Source organism: Melozone crissalis, unplaced genomic scaffold (genome assembly GCF_028551555.1).
Source record: "Melozone crissalis strain CALT ecotype California unplaced genomic scaffold, PUWL_Pcris_2 ptg000068l_1, whole genome shotgun sequence".
In the NCBI taxonomy this organism is placed as follows: Eukaryota; Metazoa; Chordata; class Aves; order Passeriformes; family Passerellidae; genus Melozone; species Melozone crissalis.
The window spans coordinates 10168182-10189699 of NW_026535846.1; the positions used below are offsets into that span (position 1 = coordinate 10168182).

Sequence of the window (21518 nt, forward strand, 5' to 3'; positions counted from 1 at the left end):
ATATCCTAAATTAATTTTTGTAGTCAGTTTTTCCAGCTGAAATGTTTGTACTCTGGTCTGCCTGTGAAAAGTCATCAGAGTGTATTTTTTTATATTCTAAATTTTATAAATCATTGTGAATATGACTTCAGCTGTCTGTTTTGGAGGACTTCTTGAAATCCTGAGTTTGAGGAGTCCAGTGGTACAAGAGAATTAATGCAAGACAAAGACAGACGATGCCAGGCAGACACAGGGTCTACACCCCTGCCTAAATGAGTCACTGCACGGGCTCCTTCCCTGCTGAATTAAGTGAAAGTAATCACATGAGTAAACTCAGCAGGTTTTTATTCAATTTATATTCTAGCTGCACACTACAGAGATGCAAGAAGGAAGGAGAAAAAAGAGGAGAGGGATGTATAAATGTCCATACTTATGTATGTCTAAGTACACCAGGGTGCATATTAATTATACCAAAAATAATTCTTGCTGGGTAGCTTAGTGGAGTGTCTGTATCATGGAGAAGGAATCGTGACTAAAACACAAGGGTAGTATTGGCAACTAAAGTGAGGGCTCCCAGGGAAGAAAAATAAATAAGGGGGAGTTATATGAAAAGTGTAACCTCATCATTTCCATGACTGAAACTTTGAATCAGAAAGTAACAAAATGGAGAATCTTGCTCTGGGCCTGTGCTAACATAAGCTGGACTCTGAATCAGCCCCTGTAATGTTGTGATTGTTCACTGCTACCCAAGAAACAAGCCAATTAGGATGGCTTCAGGGTGTACCAAGAGTTAAAGCAGGGTAGAGAGGGACTAATTTCTAAATCATGCTATTAAAACATTTATTTTAGCCATCTACTAGTGGACTCGAAGACTGATATGAAGGTTGCAGTGACAGAGCAATAATCAGCTTTGTTTGTCCTGGTTCAGGCACAAAAGTCATGCATCAGGGAGTCTTCCAAAGCAAATTTCAAATGAGCTAGTGCTGTTAATGACTACCCCAGCTCAGTCCTCCACTCCTAGTCCTGTGAGGAATACTTATTCAGAGAAGTTTTCACATCAACTTCTATTAGGCCAATGAGTAAAAGCAATTTACTTGAATAAGGTTTGGTGCTATCAAATCATTGCATCTAAATTATTAATTAAATTCCAGTGCACTACAGAAGATAACTTTAGCACATGAGACATTTTGCTTCCTAATTATCTGCTATGTCGCTTGTTATATAACTCCACGTCCTGTGTTTGGAGCACGTTTAGCCCTGATTTCAGGTGACTTTCACTTCTCTTAGACCAGCAGTTCAACTGCTGCTGCTGTGGGGGAAATGCACTGAAATACACAGGTCCTCTGGATGGCCAGTGAAGCTGTGCACAAATGCTGGCTCTTTGATGCTCTGCCATGTTTTGTTACAGCAGACAGAAAGCCTGGACACCTTTGTGGAAAGCAAGAAGCAGCGCCTGGAGGAGCCTCCAGCTTCCTGTCTGCTCCCACCTTGTATCTCTCCAATTCCAAACCACAGAATAACCAGCACTAAAGAGTAAGTGGATTTTTGACGTCACATTCCTGAGGGATTTCACAGTACTTTTCTGTAAATATCTTTGCTGTAGAGTCAGATGGGCTTTACAGCCCATCAGCATAAGCAGCACAGCCTTGGTATTCCCATCCATGAGGAAGAGGAGCCATGTGGCTTTGGATGAGATTCATGCCTCCTGCTGATGGCCTGCAAGACTTCAGAATGCTGCCATAATCCTGGTGTACTCTTCAACCTCCCTTCAATGTTCTTTCTTGCCTCTATTACCTTGAACCTCTGTGGACAGAGAATCCTGCTAAAATTGGGAATTATTTGATTGCCTGGAATTAAATTTTTTAAATCATTTTCATGAGAGACAGTTCTCAGTTTTACTGAAAAAAATAGTGACATTGCCTCTTTGTTTTACCTGTGTAAACAGCAATGTCAGGGCCCACCATCCCAGGTGTCTCAGATGTGCTTTGTATCTTAGCAGATACACCATCCAATATTTTGTGCCTTTCAGAGTGTCTTTCAGAGGTGGCTCTAATGCTTGAACAAACAGGTGCCACATAAATAATGATTGTGATTTTAGAGTCACAAGGTTAACATTCTATAAATAGCCAAAGAGTCCAATTCCCTTTTGTTATTTTGTGCTTTTATGATTTTGAGATGAGGTGCTTCTTTCTGCTTTGCACTAGGATAAGCAAAGAATCAAAATCATAGTGTGCTTCTAAAAACAATTTGAGGATAATATAGGTAAATTTTGATAAAGTTCAAAAGCAAGTTATGAAACAGCACACTAATTTTAAAATCCCTAAAGAAAGGGTGAGCATCATTTTATTTATTCTGGTGTCAAAATGAAGTAACTTCAGTCTGTGAATTAGCCACTCATTCAGCCACTGAGAAAATCAGAGTTGGAGTCTGGAAGAGGAAGATGAGATGAAAGTTACAGTGGCATCTGTAACATGTTGCACATTTGATAAACATCATGATGGGTGTTGCCTGATTGTCATTGCTGGATATACAATGAGCAGAGATGTATTGCAGAGGGAATCAAGGATTATGCATCCCCAACACCTCCACAATCCATTAAAAAAAATCTTTCTATTCTTGTCACCATCAGGCCCTAAGGATCCACCCCCAACCTGATGTTTCTTAATTTGAGCTTGTTTTCCAGGTCGTTAATTTGATTCCTCAGAGCTTTCAACCCTTGGGTATTCTCTGTTAAAACATAATTGTGTCCATCAATAGTTATTTCCATATACTAGCTTTTCCTTTCATCTGCCTGAAGTTTTGAAACAAAATTTTCTGACTATTTTTCCACATCAGTGAGACCTGGATGACACTGCCTTTGTTGTTACTACTGTTTTCTGAGTTTGCTTGAAGAAAATGCAATACTTTTTTTGATTCAGGTTTTCACTTCAGGTTTTCAACTCCCATAGACATGCAACTGATCATGTATTTCCCAAAAGATCAGGGAGCTGGATGAACTGTGTGAAGACAATTTCCTAGAAATTTAAACGTTCATTTTTAAGCAGTCAGGAGTGATTCTGTTCTCCAGAAGATTGAGTAATTTTTTAAGGGGAGGCAGAATAAAGTCCAGTGTTCAAGGCAATGGGGGAAAAGTAACACTTCAGGGGTAAAAGGTTGAAAGACAGGCTTTGCCATTTGGTCTTTTATTCCCAAAAGTTCTAAGTTTCCTTTTAGAACTCTCTATATAAGGACGTTAAGAAATGAGGGTGAGTCAGCTACAGGTGTGATGATGATCTTCATCCCTTAAGGAGGTGTTAAGTCCCATGGTGGATGTTGTCACTTAGTAGGAACCTTAGGTCTCTCCTATTAGAACTTGATCCCCATGCCAATAAGCCAAGTTCCCCAAGGCAGACATGAAATTTTTATTAGGCTTTTTTAAAGGTACAAGAGTGTTTTGACAGAAAAACCATGATCTGGGCCAAAATATGGAGGCATTCAGGAGTCTGGAGCAATCAGCAAAAGACAGGTCACACCTGTGCTTTCACAGCTCCCATTGCCTGCCTTGCTGTGGTTGAGGCACTTGGATACATTTCTCTGTAATCTCCCCCTAAATATATGGGCTCAATAAAGCAAGCAAAGATGGACAATTAACCTTTAAAGGGTGACATGTCTAATAAGGGCCATTATATGCCTAATTTCCACAAGTTTCTGTGACGACATGTACAATTTGAGTTTAGAAATTTCAAATGGCCACTTGTGAACTTAGAAGGCATTTGCACAACCAGAGAGTTTTGTATTGTGTAGTCATTGCATAAGTCATAATTACCTCTCTGTTTCTTCCCTCACATATTTAGGGTCTGATGCCTTTTCCAAAATCTGACCTGACCCTTAAAATATAGTGTTCAAACTATTGCATCACTGTATTTTCCTTATTTCTGCTACTTACAGCAAATGAAAGAATAGGTGTTTCAGTGTGTTTATAGGAATACATTGAAGCACTTCTGTGAAGCAGAATTCCTGTCAGATCAGCTGCCTGCTTTGCAGCAGAGGATTGCTTATTTATATTTAGTTCCTTGACAGAGAAATTTTAATTTAAGCATTAATTGTATGTGCTGCTGAATCCCATTGATATATGAATATTTGATTGGTAGAACCAGTCCAGACAGAGACTGGACTCACCAAATCCTCACCAGTATTTGGTTTTTTGTAGCAACACGTTTGTAGCAACAGGGAATTATTTGCTGATGCAAACTGTGAGTCAAACTGGACTCATACCAGTGAGACTTGCCCACCATTTAGCCGGCATGCTAGAAATCTGTCTGAGGCAAACATTTCTGCATTTTTGTTTTTCAAAATTTCCCGTTCCCTTTTGTTTTCAACCTTTAGCTGAAGATGCACCTCTCCTTGGCAATACCTATTAGTTGCTCCCTTCGGTAGTCACAGCAGCATTCACTGGGGTTCTTTCATGGCACAGCAGCCTTCACATCCATGACAATGAGTTCAGCTCCATTCAGGTGCTGGCATATGGCCCAGGCCAATGTGGGAGTGACCTTTCCCTGTAGAGCCCTGCAGAAAGTCAGATACACCTTCAATTTCAGCATTTCATTGTGGGCCAGGGAAGGAGAGGCAAAGGAAAGCCAAGTTCCTGGCATAGACAAAGCCTGGGATGGCTTTCTGTCACTACCAGGCCTGAGATAGCACTGCATACTACAAGGAGTGGATAAAGGGCAAAGAAAAGCAGCTTGAAACATGAGAGTAGCTGGAAATTCTCCCTTCTTCATGCAATGACCTCTTGTTGCTTGCTTGCTTGCTTGCTTTCTGCACTAAAAAAAAACAGGCTGGAAAAAAAAGCAGATGGGGAACCTTCTCCTTCTTTGATAATTGGCCTGTTTTAGACACAAAAGATTAAAACCCTGCAGCCAAAAGACCATCAGTTCTGCTTGTAGTTTTTCAGTGCACTTTGTGTTTCTCCCTAGATTTTAAATAATTTTAACTAACAATCATGTCAGCAAATTAAACCATTGAGTCTCAGTAATTATTGCAATAAATTAATTCAAAATTAGCGATTCCTGCAATCAAAGACCAGTTTCTTAGGCCATTAACAGCCCAAAGCAAAGTGACAATCTGGTTAACTGCTGGTAACAACCTATTTCATGGAGGTTATTGTTAGCATAAATGCTTTAGTGTAAATCTGAGGGAGGTAACATTGCTAAATAAATTAGCCGCTTAATTCCTGCAAAAACTTATAGAATTAAGTGGGCAAGGGGAAGAAAAGAAAAAAAACCCCAACAGACAATTAAAACTGTATTTATGGGGGGGGGGGGGGGGGGGGCAGAGTTAAACGTAAATTATGTATAAAAAATATCCTCTAGAGCCTTTTGTTTTGTGGTTAATTCTTCCAAGCCACAGAGTGATTTGTGTGCCAGAGTTGAGTAGCTGCACCTGTTCTTTGGTTTGCCCCATCTTATATCTGAGCCCAAAGATGAAGTGAACTGGTGCTGTTTTAAATAGTGAAGAGCTGCAAACTCCTATGTGCACAGTGGCACAGGAAATCACTTTGCTCTGTGTTCCCCCTGTGAGTGCATGTTCAGGGTTCCCTGTGTAGGGCATGTGCTTTGGGAGGCAGAGGTTCTGCCCCTGGGTGCTTCTGTGGGTTAACTGTGTCTTCTTTGCTGCTGTACAATCCAAGAACATGTGTGTGCTTTGTCAGGGCAGTGCTCACCCTCCTTTGGAAAATTTTCCTCTGGAAAAAGTTCAGAGTGTTGTGAGCCATAACTATGGTAACTTGTCTGAGTTCCAAAATGCCCTTTGGGGGTCAGAAAGCAAACAGATGGAGCTTTGAGTGAGAACTTTCTGGAGGACATATTGCAGGACCACATGTGCATGAAATCAGTCTCCTCCAAGAACTGCTGGTCTATTCCAACATGGTCGTTTGCCTTTGATCTTCTTCAGACCCATGTGTTTTCCAACAAGGACAGCATCCATCCGTAAGGCAATATGAATTTGAGCTTGCTTTATTTCTTCAGTCTGAAGATCGTTAATATCAGAGGGTTTCAAATAAGATATTTTTAACTCTGCTTCAGTTGAATTAAAGTAGTTTTGGGTAGAGGAGCTATAAAACATGAAGAGTTTGTTTGATTTCACTCTGTGGTTTCACAGATAAGGCTAAAATATTTCTGTATCACCAAAGGTCCAAGTAGGGCAGTGACTGAGGTGTAGATATTGATACTGTCAGTGAAACTGCAGAAGAGGCCAGGCTGAAATGAGAGAGAGCTCCTAAATGAGAAGTAAGGAAACCTGGGTCGCCTTCTCCTCTTTCCCTGGTTACTTTGAGGCAAAGGAGATCAATAATTCCTGACACTGACTGAAAATGTGAACAAAACATAAATTCTTGTTGACTTAATTTGTTATTGAAATTTTAGTCAATAATCATGAACAGTAAATGATCATGTAGTGCAATATTAGATGTCTAACAAAAGATTAAAATTCAGGTTATCTTCATTGACTGAGCTGGGACAATACCTAAAATAAAAATCTATGAGTAGATTAACATGTTAAGCAGTCAGTGAAGTCTTGGGTTTGGTTTTTTCTTTTTTGATGAATTTGCATGGAGAATGGCCTACCAGGTTGGGGGATTTTTTTCTGGTTTTACTGTGCATCACAGCTGCCATTGCTAGCCAGCTAACAATCTCTGTACATAAAACAGACAATAGATTATCATGTTACTTGAGCTTTCATGTCAAGACCACATTCATTTTCTGAATCACGTTCAATTCATCAACCAATATTTGCTCAAGGGCTTTTGCCAGCTACAATGTATCATTTTAATATAGTGTTGAACATTGGCTTTATTCTAGAGGTTAAATAATTATTATATTGTTATTGTTATGGTTATCATTTTGTAGTTGTTATAAATTCTATTTTTGGTTCATATGCTGCCATGTGTTGTTTGGGTTTTTTTGCAGAGGTTGCTTATGTGAGCCCTAATCCACCTTTTAAAAAGATGCTTAATGTTAAACACATAAATAGTCATACTTGATGTCAAAGGAACTAACCCCGTGCATAAAACTTTCTAGCACTTTGCTGAGTCAGAACCTCTATGACCTCTCAAATGAAGACTGACTCAAATTAGCATTTAAATTGGGTGCAATTTGTACTAATGCACTGCAAGTTGTCCTCCAAAGCAGAAGGTTTCTGCAGTCATTGAAAAGGCAGAGGCAGCTCTTCTGTTTTCACTGCTGTCCCCTTGTGCCTCACCATGGAGGGCACGGGACTGCAGGACAGACTGGAGGGCAGAGCTGGCTTCTCAGTAAATGAGATGTACAGCTTTGTGCTGTGGGGAATTAACCAATATTCTTGAAGTGCATCTGGTTTTTCTGTGTGTCCCAGGAGCAGCAGTAGCTCGGTGAAGAAGGTGACAAAGAAAAGAGAAGAGAAGCTGTTTCCTCCTCCCTTGTCCCCGCTCTTGGACGACCCTGTGCACCGGCGGCACAGCAGTGACAACAGCTCCTTCAGCCAGGAGCCCACTGTCACCAACACCTCACAGACCAGCAGCTCTTCCTCCTCTGCTTCTAAACACAGAAAGAATGAAAATAAATCTTCTTCTAACCCCAAAGGAATCTGTGTAAGTAACCAGCCTCTGTTGGTGGCGGTGAACGAGATAAAATGAAATCAGTTCAGCTTTATTCTGTTGGATTTTTTTTCCCACACAGTATGTATTTCTAAATGCTTATGTAGCCCCACTCAGGGGGAGTGGATCTTTGCAAAGCCAGGCATAAACAGCTCTTGCAAGCTCCATTTTTAGGTCAGCATTCGGCATCTGCTTGGTGTTGTCTATCATTCCCTGAAGCACCTGAACCCTGAGCCTCAGAGAAGAGCCTTTGCAGCCATCAGCGAGCTGAAATTAGTCCCTTAAGTCTGTAGCTGCAGCATTCACATTTTCAAAATAAAACTTCCAGAATGTCACCTGAATTACTGCCCCAAATTCTCAGCCAGAATTAAGCACAGTAGTCATACTGAATATTATGGCCTAAACTAAACAGACAATAACAATATAACAAAAACTTCCTGTCCATAGTACACTCAGCATGTTAATAACCTCTCCCAGGTTTTCAGGCTAACAACAGTAAGGTTTATTTATGCTTAATCTTCATTTATTATTTGTAACCTTTCAGAAAATTTATAAACTGGGTTTTTTCCCTCCAGATGAGTACTAATATCACACTATTAGGGCCATCACCCCATCAGTGGTTCTCACAGGGACAGTTCTTTGTTGCTTGCTTTTCTCCAGATTCAGGTAGGGTTTTTGTCTGAAAATACATGAAAAAGAGCCAAAACTGCATAACAAATTCACTAAAATAACATAAAATTTCACATTGGTTTGTCACCTTCTTTTTAGCTTAAACAGAGAAACTCTAGGGTTTTGGCCCATTTTAGAAAATAGTCCTTCATCTAGGGTTTCAAACCCATCCTTTCTTTATATTATCAAACTGTATCTTAGTATCACTGTCAAAATTAAAAAACAAGAAGAAAATTCTGCCACAGAAAAGGCCATGCATAGCCCCATTTTTCACAGTTCACCACTTTGAGAGAGGTTGTTACCCTGCACTGTAATAGTAAAACTCACTAGTTGCATTGAATTGTAGGTGACAAATCACTTCACCTTATTCATTCATCCCTGTTGCTTTCTGATATCATTGTGTCACTTCAAGCTGCGCCAGTAATACACACGCCTTCAACTGAAATCAGTGCCAAAATGAACTGCATATGTCAGCAAATAAACAGAGCTGTGTAAACAGCAGGGCCTCTTCCTCTCATCCCAGCATCTCTAGTCAGATTTATCCTTTGTTAATCTATTGTCTTGATGCAAGAAATATTTTTCCCCTAAAATATGTTAGACTTCTTTCCCTAGTTCATTGGTTCATCTGTAATTTAGTTTATCTGGTTGGAGACCAAGCTTGCAAGTTGCAATTGCCTGATTTAAAATCTTCTGTTATGCTTCTGGTTTTAATCATTGCAAAGTCACAACTGACTTCTGCTTTCCATTCTTCCTTCTGTAGCAAGAGAGGAAATTGTTCCCTGCTGAAATCCAAGCAGACTCTTCAGCCTGTTAGCTCCTAGTTAGCTCCTAGTAATATAGAAAAAAGATTCCATTAGTGTGATAGGCCTTGAAGAAGTTGAGTTTAGATGTAGCCTGGCCCATTAGATCTCCCCAGCCTTGCTTTAAGTGTTTCTGGTCAGTAACACCATGATATCCACCTAGACCTTGCACCTCCAAGTGTAAATTACTGAGTTCAGGTGAGAGCCCAGAAGTGGAGCTGTACTCCCTAATTAATCTGTTAGGCTCATGTTACAAAGAAGGGAAGGGTGGTTTGGTGAGATGACATGAAGGTAGGGTGGGCTGCTTGGTGCCTTAGCCTTTGGTTTGTTGGGAAGGGTTTTTGGCAGGGAGGGTGGATGTGAGCACTTACATGGCTGGAGTGTTTGTTTGAACTGAGAATAAGAGTCCTGTGTTTCCTAGGAGGAAGAATCTCACAGTACACCCACAGCCAACACTCTTCTTGACACCAGCCATCTAGAACCAGACATCTGGTCTGCAATGCCAACGCTTTCCAATGGGAATTCTGAGCCCAGAAGACCCAAAATAACATTTGATGATGTGTAAGTTTTATTGACTTTGTGCTCTGTGATTGGGATTTTTGTGCAAGCAGAGGTCCCAGGGAAAGAGAATATCTTTGATTACAGTGCTGGCATTGGGCACCTGTGTGCATAGTGCTGCACAAAGGCACACACAGTTTTAATCTTGGCAAATGAACTGTTGTCACTGATTAATGAAGATTCTGTTGATAAATGTTTTCAGATCATGAATGTTGGTTCACGGTAATTCTTCTTCATTTTTTTACTTTAGCTCCTCTAATGGAAACTTCTTATACTTAATTAGTTTAAAATATTTTTCCTTTTCCTCTGTTCAGCACACATTAATAGGTCCTTTGGGCAACCAGTTTCTACAGCTACTTATTTTATATTCTGGTCACCCATCATATCTCTGCATACAGCAGCTTGAGATTGATATCAGGTTAAGATTTAAAGAGATAAGTGGGCATATATGTCAAAACTCTTCTTTAAAGCAATCAGCAATATTTTCAAACAACATTTGTCCAACTATATGAAAGCAAAGACTTGAATTAATTGATTTTGTCTCTCTAGGCTGCACAATGCAGATTATTACATGCAAGAGGCTAAGAAGCTGAAGCATAAAGCAGATGCACTGGTAGGTTATCACAGGTTTTTTTGTCTCTTTCCACTGTGGAACTCAGTGTTAAAAATGAACATTATTGCACAAGATCTAAAACCTCTCAAACCAAGAGGAACTCTGCTACTGACTAAACTGTGTTTCAGTTTGTGCTCCATAAACACTGTGCACAAGTAAAACCCTGAATGCCATTCCTAACTTTTAAGTATTTGTTCCCAAAAAAAAGCTACTTACAATAGCTGCTGTTTCTTCCAAGGGGGAGCAACAATCATGCTGTTTATGAAGTATGTAAGATGGTTTTATGAAAGTTGATGTGTACTTGAAATTTGTTTTTCTATTCATTTTGAGCCTAAAACAGAAGTGATGAAATATTCCATAGCAAAAAGACAGGCAAATCACCTCACACCCCATTATCATGTGGTAAAACTGTTTGATATTTCCAATCTGATTGTTTAAAATCTGAGACAATTCATTTTTATGTACTACATTCATTTTTATTGCGTGGTTTTAGCCTGATAAAGAAAGTCTCAACACACTTATTCCCAAAAAATCTGGTAGTGAGGTAGTTCAATGCTGGGAAAGCTTTTTGCTTGCTTTACCCCAGAGGAAATTCCAGTAAGATGAGCCTAATTTTGCCAAGTGTCTGGATTTTGATAAAACTACATAATCTGACAGATTGTTTTCTGCCATGGTTTGCTCTATATGAACTATTTCCAGTTCTGAAGTGTCCTTAATAAACATTTGCTTTGTAGGAAGGGACTTTCCCTCCTGTGTGCTACATAGGGTGCAGAACAGAGGCTCATTCAGGAAGACTTAGTGGAACTTGACTCCTCTACTTAATTTAACTAAGATGTCTAAAATGGAGTGTGGCCATCCACTTTGCCCCTCAAAGAGCTGGGTGATTATTCACCTCTCAACTTTATTATTTCTGGGGGTTTTGCATGTATATTCTATCATTACCCATTAGAGATTTTGCACTTAGAAAAAAAAAATTTCCAAAACAATTCCATGCTATGTTTTTAAAAAGCAAACTAGCCAAAGTCTCTCCCTCTGCTGTCAGTGAGCTGAAGGAGGAATGACATTTCAAGCTGTCTGCTTCAGCTCTCCAGGCTCCCTTTTGGCTTGGGGCACAGTGTTTCCAAGTGTGTTTTCTGTGTGAGGTGGGTTGAGGGTTTTGGCACCTGTTGTGGCTGTCAGCAAGGTGACAGTCATCCCTCCCAGCGTGCCCGTTTGCAGGAGGTGGCCTGATGGCTTCCAGCCAGCTCAGCAGGGCACATCCAGCCCCAGCCTGGCTCTGCAGGCTCACAACACCTCCCACAGCTGGGTGACCTTTAAACAAAGCACACATGGTGCTGGCACAGGGCTACCTGCTCCATGCTAGCAAATATTTACAGGCTCAGGCCCCGATGATCTCAACACGCTCCGTCAATTCATCTCCCTCTGCAGCCAGACACACTCACAAGGTGCTGCCCTTCTCTGTGCTCTCACCTGTGCCTGTGCCTGCAGGCAGGTCTTGCCTGCCACACACAGTTTGACACCCCAGGTGCCCCAATGTGAGACCATCCACTGTGATCAACTTGTTGGCATGCATAAATATCCATGAACAAAGTATCTGCTTTTTCCTTCTGCTATTTAGGTCTCAAGTCTTTTTTTTTTTTCCCCGCCCAATGCAGCTGCACACAAATAATCTCCATGTAACACATTTGGTGTACAATCCAGTAGTGTTACTTGTCCTATGGAAACAATTGCTGCTGGTTACTTGGTGCTGACATGACAGAGCACAGGCAGCATTGAAAGATGTGTTGCAGTGGCTAGAAAGGTAATGCATGTGACCTCAAAATGTGTCAGCAAATGTTAATGAGATTTGTGGGAGCAGTGTTCCTGAGCTTGTAGAGAAAATAGATTTCTGGTGAAGGGCAGGACGTTTCATGTCTTACGGGAGAGACCCATGGAAACCTCTCCTTGTCTGGGGCTGCAGGAATGGATCAGCTAATTTGGGTGGGCTGGCTGTACCATATGGAAGAGATCTTGGAGACCTCACTGTGTGCCTGTCTGAGATGTGACGAGCTGGAATAATTCCACCTTCTTCAGAGAATCAGATCCCGTTCCTGGCTCAAATTCTGTGTCTCTACTAAATCTGCTTGCAGCCAGATTCTTTTTTCCATACCACAAAAAAAGTCATCTTTGGAAGACTTTTTGTCTTCCAAAAGAAATTGAAATTCTTCTGAAGTGAAAAAAGGAATTTGAAGAATATGCTGAGAAGCAGCCACTGGAATAGAGAGAGAGCAGTCAGAAACATTTCCATTTTCTGACCATTAAGTTAATACCTATCAATTATACAAAGGCTCTGTATGTAATCAGTGCACAAGAGCAGTACTTGTAATTAAAGGTGGGCAGAGAGAACTAGTTATGGCTTAGCAGGAGCCACAAAGACAAGTATACTGTTATCTTAGACCAATAATAAATGTTATGCTTAGTATGTTGTTAGAACAGGCTTCTGTTTTGTGTGTGGAAACATATGCAGATGCATCAAAAATATTTTGATAGAGACATAGAAAGACATTTTTAAATTATTTAAAGTATATTGGATCCCCTATATCAAATGCCACATTAGTAGAATTCTTACATTCAGCTATCAAAAACTGAAAATGTTAAATACTATTATAAAGTGCGTACTATAAAAATGTCATATATAATATTCATTACACATAAAAAACGAAATCAGTATGTCTAAGTCAGTTTAATCACAACCATTATGAGGGCTAAAACCTTCTGCAATAAAATCCTAGTAAAATGAAATATTAAGCAGTGCTATATTGTCTCCCCTTTTTTTTCCTGCTCTTTTACTCATCATATAAGTGATGTGATTTTTTTTGACCAACAGTGAACACAGAATATGACATCAGCCAAGTGGCATGGAGTTGTTACTTAACCCTTGCATAGTGACACTCAAACTTAGCTCATCTGTCAAGGAGCAGTATGGATGTGCACAAACATGCTTAGTGCCCTTTCTTGCCTGTGTAAATCCCTGATGTCAGTGGGCATACACTGATTTTCCTCTGTGGAGCATTCAGCCACATACTGCCCTGAAAGGTTTGGTAAAAACGTATCCTGCCTTAATTACTGTATGAATTCATTCCTAACTACCAGTGTCACTTTGCTTTCATCCTAAAGCTAGTGTTGCTTTGTAGAATAATCTGCCCATCTAGAAATCAAAGCTGAAGGATTTTCTTGACAGTGTCCTTCCCATTTCAGCTGGAGAAGTTCGGCAAGGCAGTGAATTATGCTGATGCTGCCCTCTCCTTCATCGAGTGCGGGAACGCTATGGAGCGAGATCCATTAGAAGCTAAATCTCCATACACCATGTACTCAGAGACTGTGGAACTCATCAGGTTAATGTCCTTTCTGTGATCATTTTCATCATCTCATTTCAGTCATAATTAGAACCTGCTATGTTTTAAAAAATACCATTTCAACGTATTAATGATTTGTCCAAGGCATCTTCATCTCAGAAGTCATCATAATTAGTTCTTGCCATTTTATTAATGTCATGGAAAATTTATAATTGATGGACACTGCTTTTATAAATTATCCCCTTTAGAGGTTATAATGTGAGTGTTATAATTTGCAATATTCATAAAATTAAAATTGAAATGTAGTGGGTGGAAGTAAAGTATAGTAATTTCACTGTTTGGCAATGACACTTGTCTTTTAAAAGGTGTAGTTTTATAATTCAAAACATTAAAGGGAGTCTATCAGGATTTCTGTTACAAACCCTGGTTTTAGAGGTTTATAACTTGGCTGTTAAAAAAGACAAAAACTGAAACTTGGGATATAAGATCAGAGCCAGAGAGGAAGCTTCTGCATATATTGTCTTGAAAACAGTATATTTTTAATGTTACAGGAATGTGCACCAGCTGAATTAATTTTAATACAGTTTTGTAGACTCATAGGCTAGAATATGGATAAGAGAGTCTTTACATACTAATAAAATGTCTGAATTATTATTCTAAAATCTGCTACTGCTCCTTATAGCTGCTTCATAGTCTTGAGTCCATAGAAATAATAATCTCCTGAGTAACTAAGTTTGCTTTACTTGAGCAAATTATCAAAGTGAAATCAAGCAGGATTAAATTTACCTGTAAGTAGAACAACAGGATTTTTCCTGTTCACTGTGATGCACCTTTGCTTTCCCCAGTGTATGCTGGGAATATCCTTGTTAATGTCAGTGTAATTACTGGCAGTTTGCAGAAGTGAAAGAAAAAGAGGCAAATCAAGCCCTAAATATTTGGTTTCTAATATGTCAACGGTGTTTTTTTTAACATGCCAGATTAGCTATTAGGGACTGCCAAGATAATGCATGTTTTACATTTTGAATAAGTAGGTATTTGCATAATAAAATGTATCAAATCTTAAGCTCTTACTCTCAGGTAAATAATATGCCTGTTAAATATTTAAAAACATGGTTTTTACATTCTTCACTTCATAAAGGGAAGGAAAAAATCTAAAGAAATCACTCAAGAAAAAAATTATGTTCACTCAACACTTGATCCATGTTAAACCCTGGAGAGCAGAAGACTTAGAAAAGGAGCCACCTGCCTCTGCTCTGCTGTGCCCAAATCATCCTGCAGTCTGACAGCATGTCCTGAACTACACAGATGCAGCTGCATGGCAGAATAAATTGTATTTAAAGAAATATTCTTTAAAGAAGGGAGCCCTTCTTCAATAGGAGCCTGTGCTTATTTTTGTTTTTGTAAGAAAACCACACAGCCCAGTTGTAATCATTGCTCCTCAGTCCAGCAGTCTGTCTGTTCAGAGTGCACAGAACAAAAATCTGTGTTCACCCACAACATGTGAACCACTTAAATCAGGGAATGGCAGCTCCAGGAGTGGCTCACAAAAGGGCAGGACCTGCAGGGAGTCAGGTGAGGGTAGAGCTTATCCTGGGGTGGCTGGCACTCCTCAGCATCAACAGCCCTGCTGCTCCTGGCACAGTCCTGCTGCAGGCTGGGGGACAGGCAGACCTGGGCATGGAAGCTGCACCTGACCTGCTTCTGGAGCTGCTTTTGGCTGTGGAAGAATCTGGAGAATATGTTATAGATCTCCAATATATAAATGGCTTAAGTCAGGTGACATTAATTCCACCACTTACCACCAAAACTAGAGTTTAATTCACCACCTGTTGCATGCAGCATCTTGTGGCAGCCAGTGAGACTGATTTGTCCATTTAATTGCTGTCAGTGGTCAGACATGGACAAAAGGTGATTGCCCAGGTGAGCAGCAGGCTCAGTAAAGCTCCATGGACAAAAACACAGTTCTTGTGGGCTACAGTGGGTGCTGGATGTACAGACAAAGTATGTGGCTGTGCACACAACACTTTCTCAGTGTAGCTGCTAATATTAACATAGGTTTTTACTGACAGAGGGAGATTTTCCTCACTTTTACTCCTCTCTTCATCAGAAGCACAATATTCCCCTTTTGCATTTAGCTGTGTCTGCCCTGACTATCTGCATCAGACACCTATTTGTGAAAGCAAGTGGAGCACCAAAGAGATTGGGCTATCAGAAATCTGACTGTCAAATGTGTTTTAATTTAATGGTAATGCTGAAATCCCAAAGAGACGCAGATCTTTGTGTTTGATCACATTCATCCAGTGCAAGAGCAGGTGGGACAGGATGTGGAGGAAGCTCTCCAGCTGGGTGGGATGGGTGCTGGGAGCCAGGCAGGGCAGAGCAGCTCAGCTCCCTGCACTCCATTACCTCTCTGTAAATGGGAGCTCATCAGGACTGCCTGGATACCTTAAAATTTTCTTACGCAAGGCTGAACCCTATTACTTATTCTAACACAAGTACCTGTGAAATTGCATTAGGGCTCAGAACAATGATTTTATGCGATGAATTGATTTTCAAGAGACTAATGCATAGAATGGAGTGTGCTCAGTTAAAGGAAAAAAAAGACAGAAGAAAATAGGAATACTCAATCCTTGATCATCCAAATGCTGAATAGCAGCAATTAAATAGAGAGGGAAGACCAAGTACACAAGATTTATAAATTAATGAGCCCAAGAATGAAAAAAGCTGTGAACATGACCTTTCCTGTATGTAAAACCATTTTCTATATAAAATATATTTATGAGAACGATTTTGAAGATATTATTCAAGCCCAAAGTACTATATGTAAAACATTATATATTACTTTACACTTCGGTACCTATAGGTCTAAGATCTTATGCTTCTGTTCAACACTCATCCCAAATGTTTGCAGGACTCAGCCTAGTTGGCTGGATATGGTATCATTAATATGCCCAAGAATAGTTCACCTTCTTGGCCCAAAAAATTGGTTGGTGATTTACTTAAGGCCTCCAGATTTTAAGTGATGCTTTTTGTTGAGTTTTACATTGATCTCTTCATTACAAAACACTGTGACCAATAACTGTTGCAGTTGGAGAAGAATATCTGATTGTTTTTAGAAACATCTTAACTCGCAATTTCTTATCTCTCACCTTTCTAACAAGGTATGCAATGAGACTCAAGAATTTCACAGGCTCTTCTGCCACAGAAGGGGACAAGAAATTAGCAGTTTTATGGTAAGTCCCTTTGCGACAATGAGAGAAGCAGCTAAAATCTTAAGGAGGACTTTAAAAGTACTGAATTACTTAAGCAGCTTACAGAAGATCATTATTCTTGTTTTCCATTAAACTATTAAAGGATAACTAATGGATTTCTTCAGCAGCTGACTAAACATTTATTCTTCTAATTTATACTCTTATCAAGATGGGATTTTAATGCTTTTGACCACTTTTTTTTTTTTTCCCATTTGCTTATGTTTCAAAATGTAACCTTAGAACAGAGACTGCAAAATATAGGTCAGCTTTTTTTTTTTTTTAAGTTTATAGGTTTCATTAAGCAATGGAATTAACATAATCCTTTCCTAATTACCACAGCTACCGATGCTTATCACTTCTTTACTTGAGAATGTTTAAACTAAAGAAGGACCATGCTATGAAGTACTCCAGATCTCTGATGGAATATTTTAAGGTAATCTTTATTCTGTTTAATTTATTGATATGAAATGAAATTCATACCAACACTGAGAGCTCTCACAAGTATAACTGCATTACTTAAAAGTCCCACATTTAACCTCTCCCCTGGGAAATGCAGGCAGGATGGCTGCCAGGGAATGGGGACAGAAGTGATTTGGGGGATTTTTGGATTAGTCACTTGATTCAAAGGACCATACTCAGTTATTCTACAAAAATAACATTATTCTCAACACCATGTAATGTTTATGCAAGTTTCTGATTCTTTCAAGGTTTCAATGTGCAAGTGATTATGAACTGACCCGTAATGAACCATAATAAAGCAATTATTTGGGCTGTAGTTATTTAAGTTTAGATTTTAGATTCAGTGAGATTTCCTGAAGCTTATTGCAGTTTCACAGATTTCTTCTTTTATTCCTGTGGAACTTCAAATTACCTTCTCTACATCTTGAAGGTTTGCCTTTACCTTAAATTGAGTGGAGATCTGATGGTCATGACTTGGGGATGTTTCATTTTACCTTGTCAAATGATGTTTACCCAGTAAGAATGACAAATCCTCACTGTTCCTAGATTAGGAGAGAAATAGAATCTTTCTTCAGCTGTGAGGTTTTGATATTTATATTTCGCTGGCTAATGCTGTTTGAAGCATACATTAATTCTTTTACTTTATTACTACATATTATTCTATAATTATGTAATTATACTGGCTTGTCAGCCCATCAGTCTTTTTTTGTTGGTGTTTTCAGCCTCTGTGAATTTGTTCAAGGCTTTGACATATTGGTACTGCAGACCAGTAAAAACCTCTAACACTGCAGTTTTCATGTAAATGGTGATAAAGTGATCCTTCTGCTGTAAAACTCCAGTTCTGAGATGGCAGCAGCCACAGTCCTGACTACCCATGTGTCCCCTATGTGTGTCTCTGTGCAACTCCAGTAATGTTAGTCCTGATCTTGTGCTTAAATGGAGACTCTCTTGTACCATTAGGAGTGCCTGTGTTGTGCTCATGGAGTTTTCAGTCAGGGATTTGCACAACAAATTAAATTTGAGCTACACACATTTGTAACCTCAGCATTTTCATGAAATGTATTCCAGCCACTTCAGATTTTATCCAGGTTGAATGTAGATTGTATCTTAAAAAAAGGATTAGTAGACAAATAAACCTTTTCTGCAGAAAGTAATGGTTTCTTAAAAAAAATAAAATAGGTGGGAGCAGGAGAGATTCTCTGTCCTTAAAGCCACTTTATTTTCTCTAGCTGTGCAAGTAGGTAAGATAAAGAACATATTTACTACTCCCAGCATAAGAAAATGCCCTTTAATGTAAATTAAAATAAGAGAAAAAAATAAAAATGCAATAAGATAGAGGAATCAGGAATGCCAGGCATAGGCATGCAGTTGAAGCAAAGTGCTTCAGTTAATGTTACAGAGTGTGTGTGCTGTGGGCACTGTAACTCACCTGCTAGAAGCAGGGTTTGAGTGTATACAGATTATATGTTCAGGTTCTTTCTGTAATAGAGGCACAGGAGGAGAAAAGAAAAGAATGGGAGCTATTAACTATGTGTTAGTTTTGTATTGCTGCACTGTGTTCTCTGTGTTCACTAGCAAGAATCTGTAATACAAATGAAACAGATTAACTGTTTGAATGGAGTTGTTATTCAAACTTTTACACAATTTTAACTGTGAAAAGCAGCCCGCTGTTTACAGCAGAGCTGGGGAGGATATTTTCAGCTAAATTGTTCTTTATATTTTTCCTCACAAATGCCACTTTATCCAAATTGAAACCATTTGTGGACAGAACTGGTTCTGATAAATTTCCAATTAAAAGCTTCAAAACGATACTTTTAACATTTCAAAACAAAAAATAGCCATTTAATCATGAAAGCAATTTTGAAATTTAGAGGCAACTTGGAGTAAAATACCACTAAAGTGATAATATTTTTAAATTTAAATCAGACCTTTTATGATCACAAAAAGTGAAATCTTGTCATGCATTTCCTCTGAAAGTTTGAGGAAGATTTTCATGTTTTTTAAAATGTGTTCTCAGTAGTCACCGAAATATTTTTGCTAAATATTCTCATTATCAAACAACTGCTTCCCATTGAGATCTAGTCTTAATCTTGACAGAGCTATTATTTGTCTCCAGGTACTGCTGGGAGCAATCCCTGGACAGGAGAAATTAACAATAAAAGCTTCTTGTCAGTTTCTGAAGAGTTTCCAGGGCAGTTTATGTCACTCTTTCCTCATAAGCTCCATGTGCTCTGTGCTGTGAAACACCCCCAGTCATGCTCACATCCTCTGTGACAAGCAGTGGCTGCTGTGCAGGAATGCCAGGCCAGTGCTGTGGTTTGGACAATGTGTTCTGCTTTGGTCAAAAATGTTGGGCTGTGAGCTGTGGTTTAGAGTCAAGGGTGCTGTCTGTGCTCCACTGAATCTCTGTGCCTCCCATGCAAAATAGTGATTACAGTAACCAGATGAGGGCTGCAATAATGTGGGTAATGCTTGCAGAGAACTTGTAAAACTTGATTGAATTTTCACTGTGCGTGCTGACTTCTCAGCAAGGGAGCTGAATTATGTTTTCAGAGGGCACACACAGATAGCCTCAGCCCTGATACTGCCACTTTGTATGGGAACTAAGATACCAGTCAGTCTGAGCAGGGCTGGAAAGACCTGGGCTTTATTGTTGCTCGGCAATCTTTTTGTACAGGGTTTTACAAGGTGCTACACAGACGTGAAAGGCAGAATGAGTAAGCAGGTAAGGAAAGTCAATTTGTGCAACTAAAATATATAAAAACAAAAACATTCAAGCAGATCCTTACTAAAAATTTTATTTATACTACTGTCTGAATCCCAAGCCACCTTCCCTAAGCAACTTGGGAGGGATCAATTTCATTAAAGCATCAAGCCAAATTATTTTTCATTTTATTATTATATTGAAGGTCCCTCTAAAGATAAACAGTCATTTTCACTCTAAAGAACTTACTTTGTAGAATAAGTTTTAGTGGCAATTAAACCACTTCTTTGTGACCTGCATCTGCTTTTACTGGAATTTATTCTCTCTTTTATCAAATGATTTTCGAGCTACTGGTTGGAACCTACCAATCATCCACCAGCCACTTAATTATGGGACCAATGTGCAGAGCTTTTCTGCTCCATGCACTGTAGCTCTTGCAATGAAAAGGGGGAATGTTGAGCCTTGTGTCATCAGTATTCATGTACTTGCATCACCTGTATTTACATTTTGGTTTTGTACTTACAGAACTCTTCAAAAGCCTCACAGGCCCCCTCCCCTTGGGGCGGCAATGGAAAGTGAGTATTTTCTCCTGAGTACTTCTGTCTGGGAACAAGTGGTTCCAAGAGGAGGGGAAGGGTTTTTCTGCCTCTAAAGGCAAAGGACAGGTCATGGGATCAGTGTTTTGGGAGCTGCAGGTATATTTCAAACATGTATAATGTATAAACTGTTCTGGGCTACAGAATTGATCATACAGCTGCCTTGGGCTTGTGGGGGCAAGGGGCTCCCACTGGACTAAGTCAGACCCCCCTGTGAGCCATCCAGTGTGGGTAGGAAGGAAGAGCTGAATCACACCTTCATCCCTGCAAAGCCTCCTTAAGTCTAAAATCAGACATGGTGGGTCTGTGCTGAATTCTTTGACAGTTTACTTCTCAAGCCAAATGAAGGCCATAAAAATATCAGTTAATTAGCTGGCAAGTACCATGACACTTTAGGAAGCCAAAGTAAAGTTAACCTTCATTGCAATGATTTTTCAATGATTCGTTCAGCAATGAAAGACCAATGAATATTTCATTGATATATGGTAAGTGCTGTTTAATAAAACTGAAGGTATAATAGTGGTGAAAATGTGAAGGTACTTAGTCAGCCAATTATCAGTGGCTTCATATGAACGTTAAAACACCCTCACCTCAGACATGAAGTCAGGGTAATGCAGTTATGATCAGAGGAGGTGCATTGCTGCTGCCCCCTTGCCTTTATCTTGCAATGGCTGTTGCCAGCTGACACACATTTCTCCTGCTTTTTGTCCTGGTCACACATCCAGACACAAGTAAGACAAAGGTGAAGGACTTCAGCTTTTTTTCCATCTTTATTTGAGTAGGCTAAATTCTAGGTGAAAATGATTATTGTTAATGGTCTCTTTCTGGTGGTTCGGAAGAAGAAATGGCTATTAGACACGCCAGAGAAACAAAGAAGGAAGGGTTGAAGTTCAGCACACAAAGAACTGAAGTTTTCAAACAGACTTTGTTCTCAATTAGTGCAAA

The 21518-nt window shown here is 39.5% G+C and overlaps 1 protein-coding gene across 5 annotated transcripts in view; it reads left to right on the forward strand.

Annotated features, from left to right (window-relative positions):
- Window positions 1-21518, forward strand: part of AFF2 (ALF transcription elongation factor 2) — a 322459-nt gene that overhangs the window by 292168 nt on the left and 8773 nt on the right. For 3 of the 5 annotated variants that reach the window (XM_054289539.1, XM_054289540.1, XM_054289542.1), the window contains exons 12-20: window positions 1388-1512; window positions 7348-7582; window positions 9479-9618; window positions 10165-10228; window positions 13466-13602; window positions 16725-16796; window positions 17154-17247; window positions 19951-19998; window positions 20503-20552. In XM_054289539.1, the coding sequence (XP_054145514.1) occupies window positions 1388-1512; window positions 7348-7582; window positions 9479-9618; window positions 10165-10228; window positions 13466-13602; window positions 16725-16796; window positions 17154-17247; window positions 19951-19998; window positions 20503-20552 (965 nt within the window). The remainder of the gene's footprint in view (window positions 1-1387; window positions 1513-7347; window positions 7583-9478; window positions 9619-10164; window positions 10229-13465; window positions 13603-16724; window positions 16797-17153; window positions 17248-19950; window positions 19999-20502; window positions 20553-21518) is intronic. The other 2 variants (XM_054289541.1, XM_054289543.1) reach the window with 2 other exon arrangements.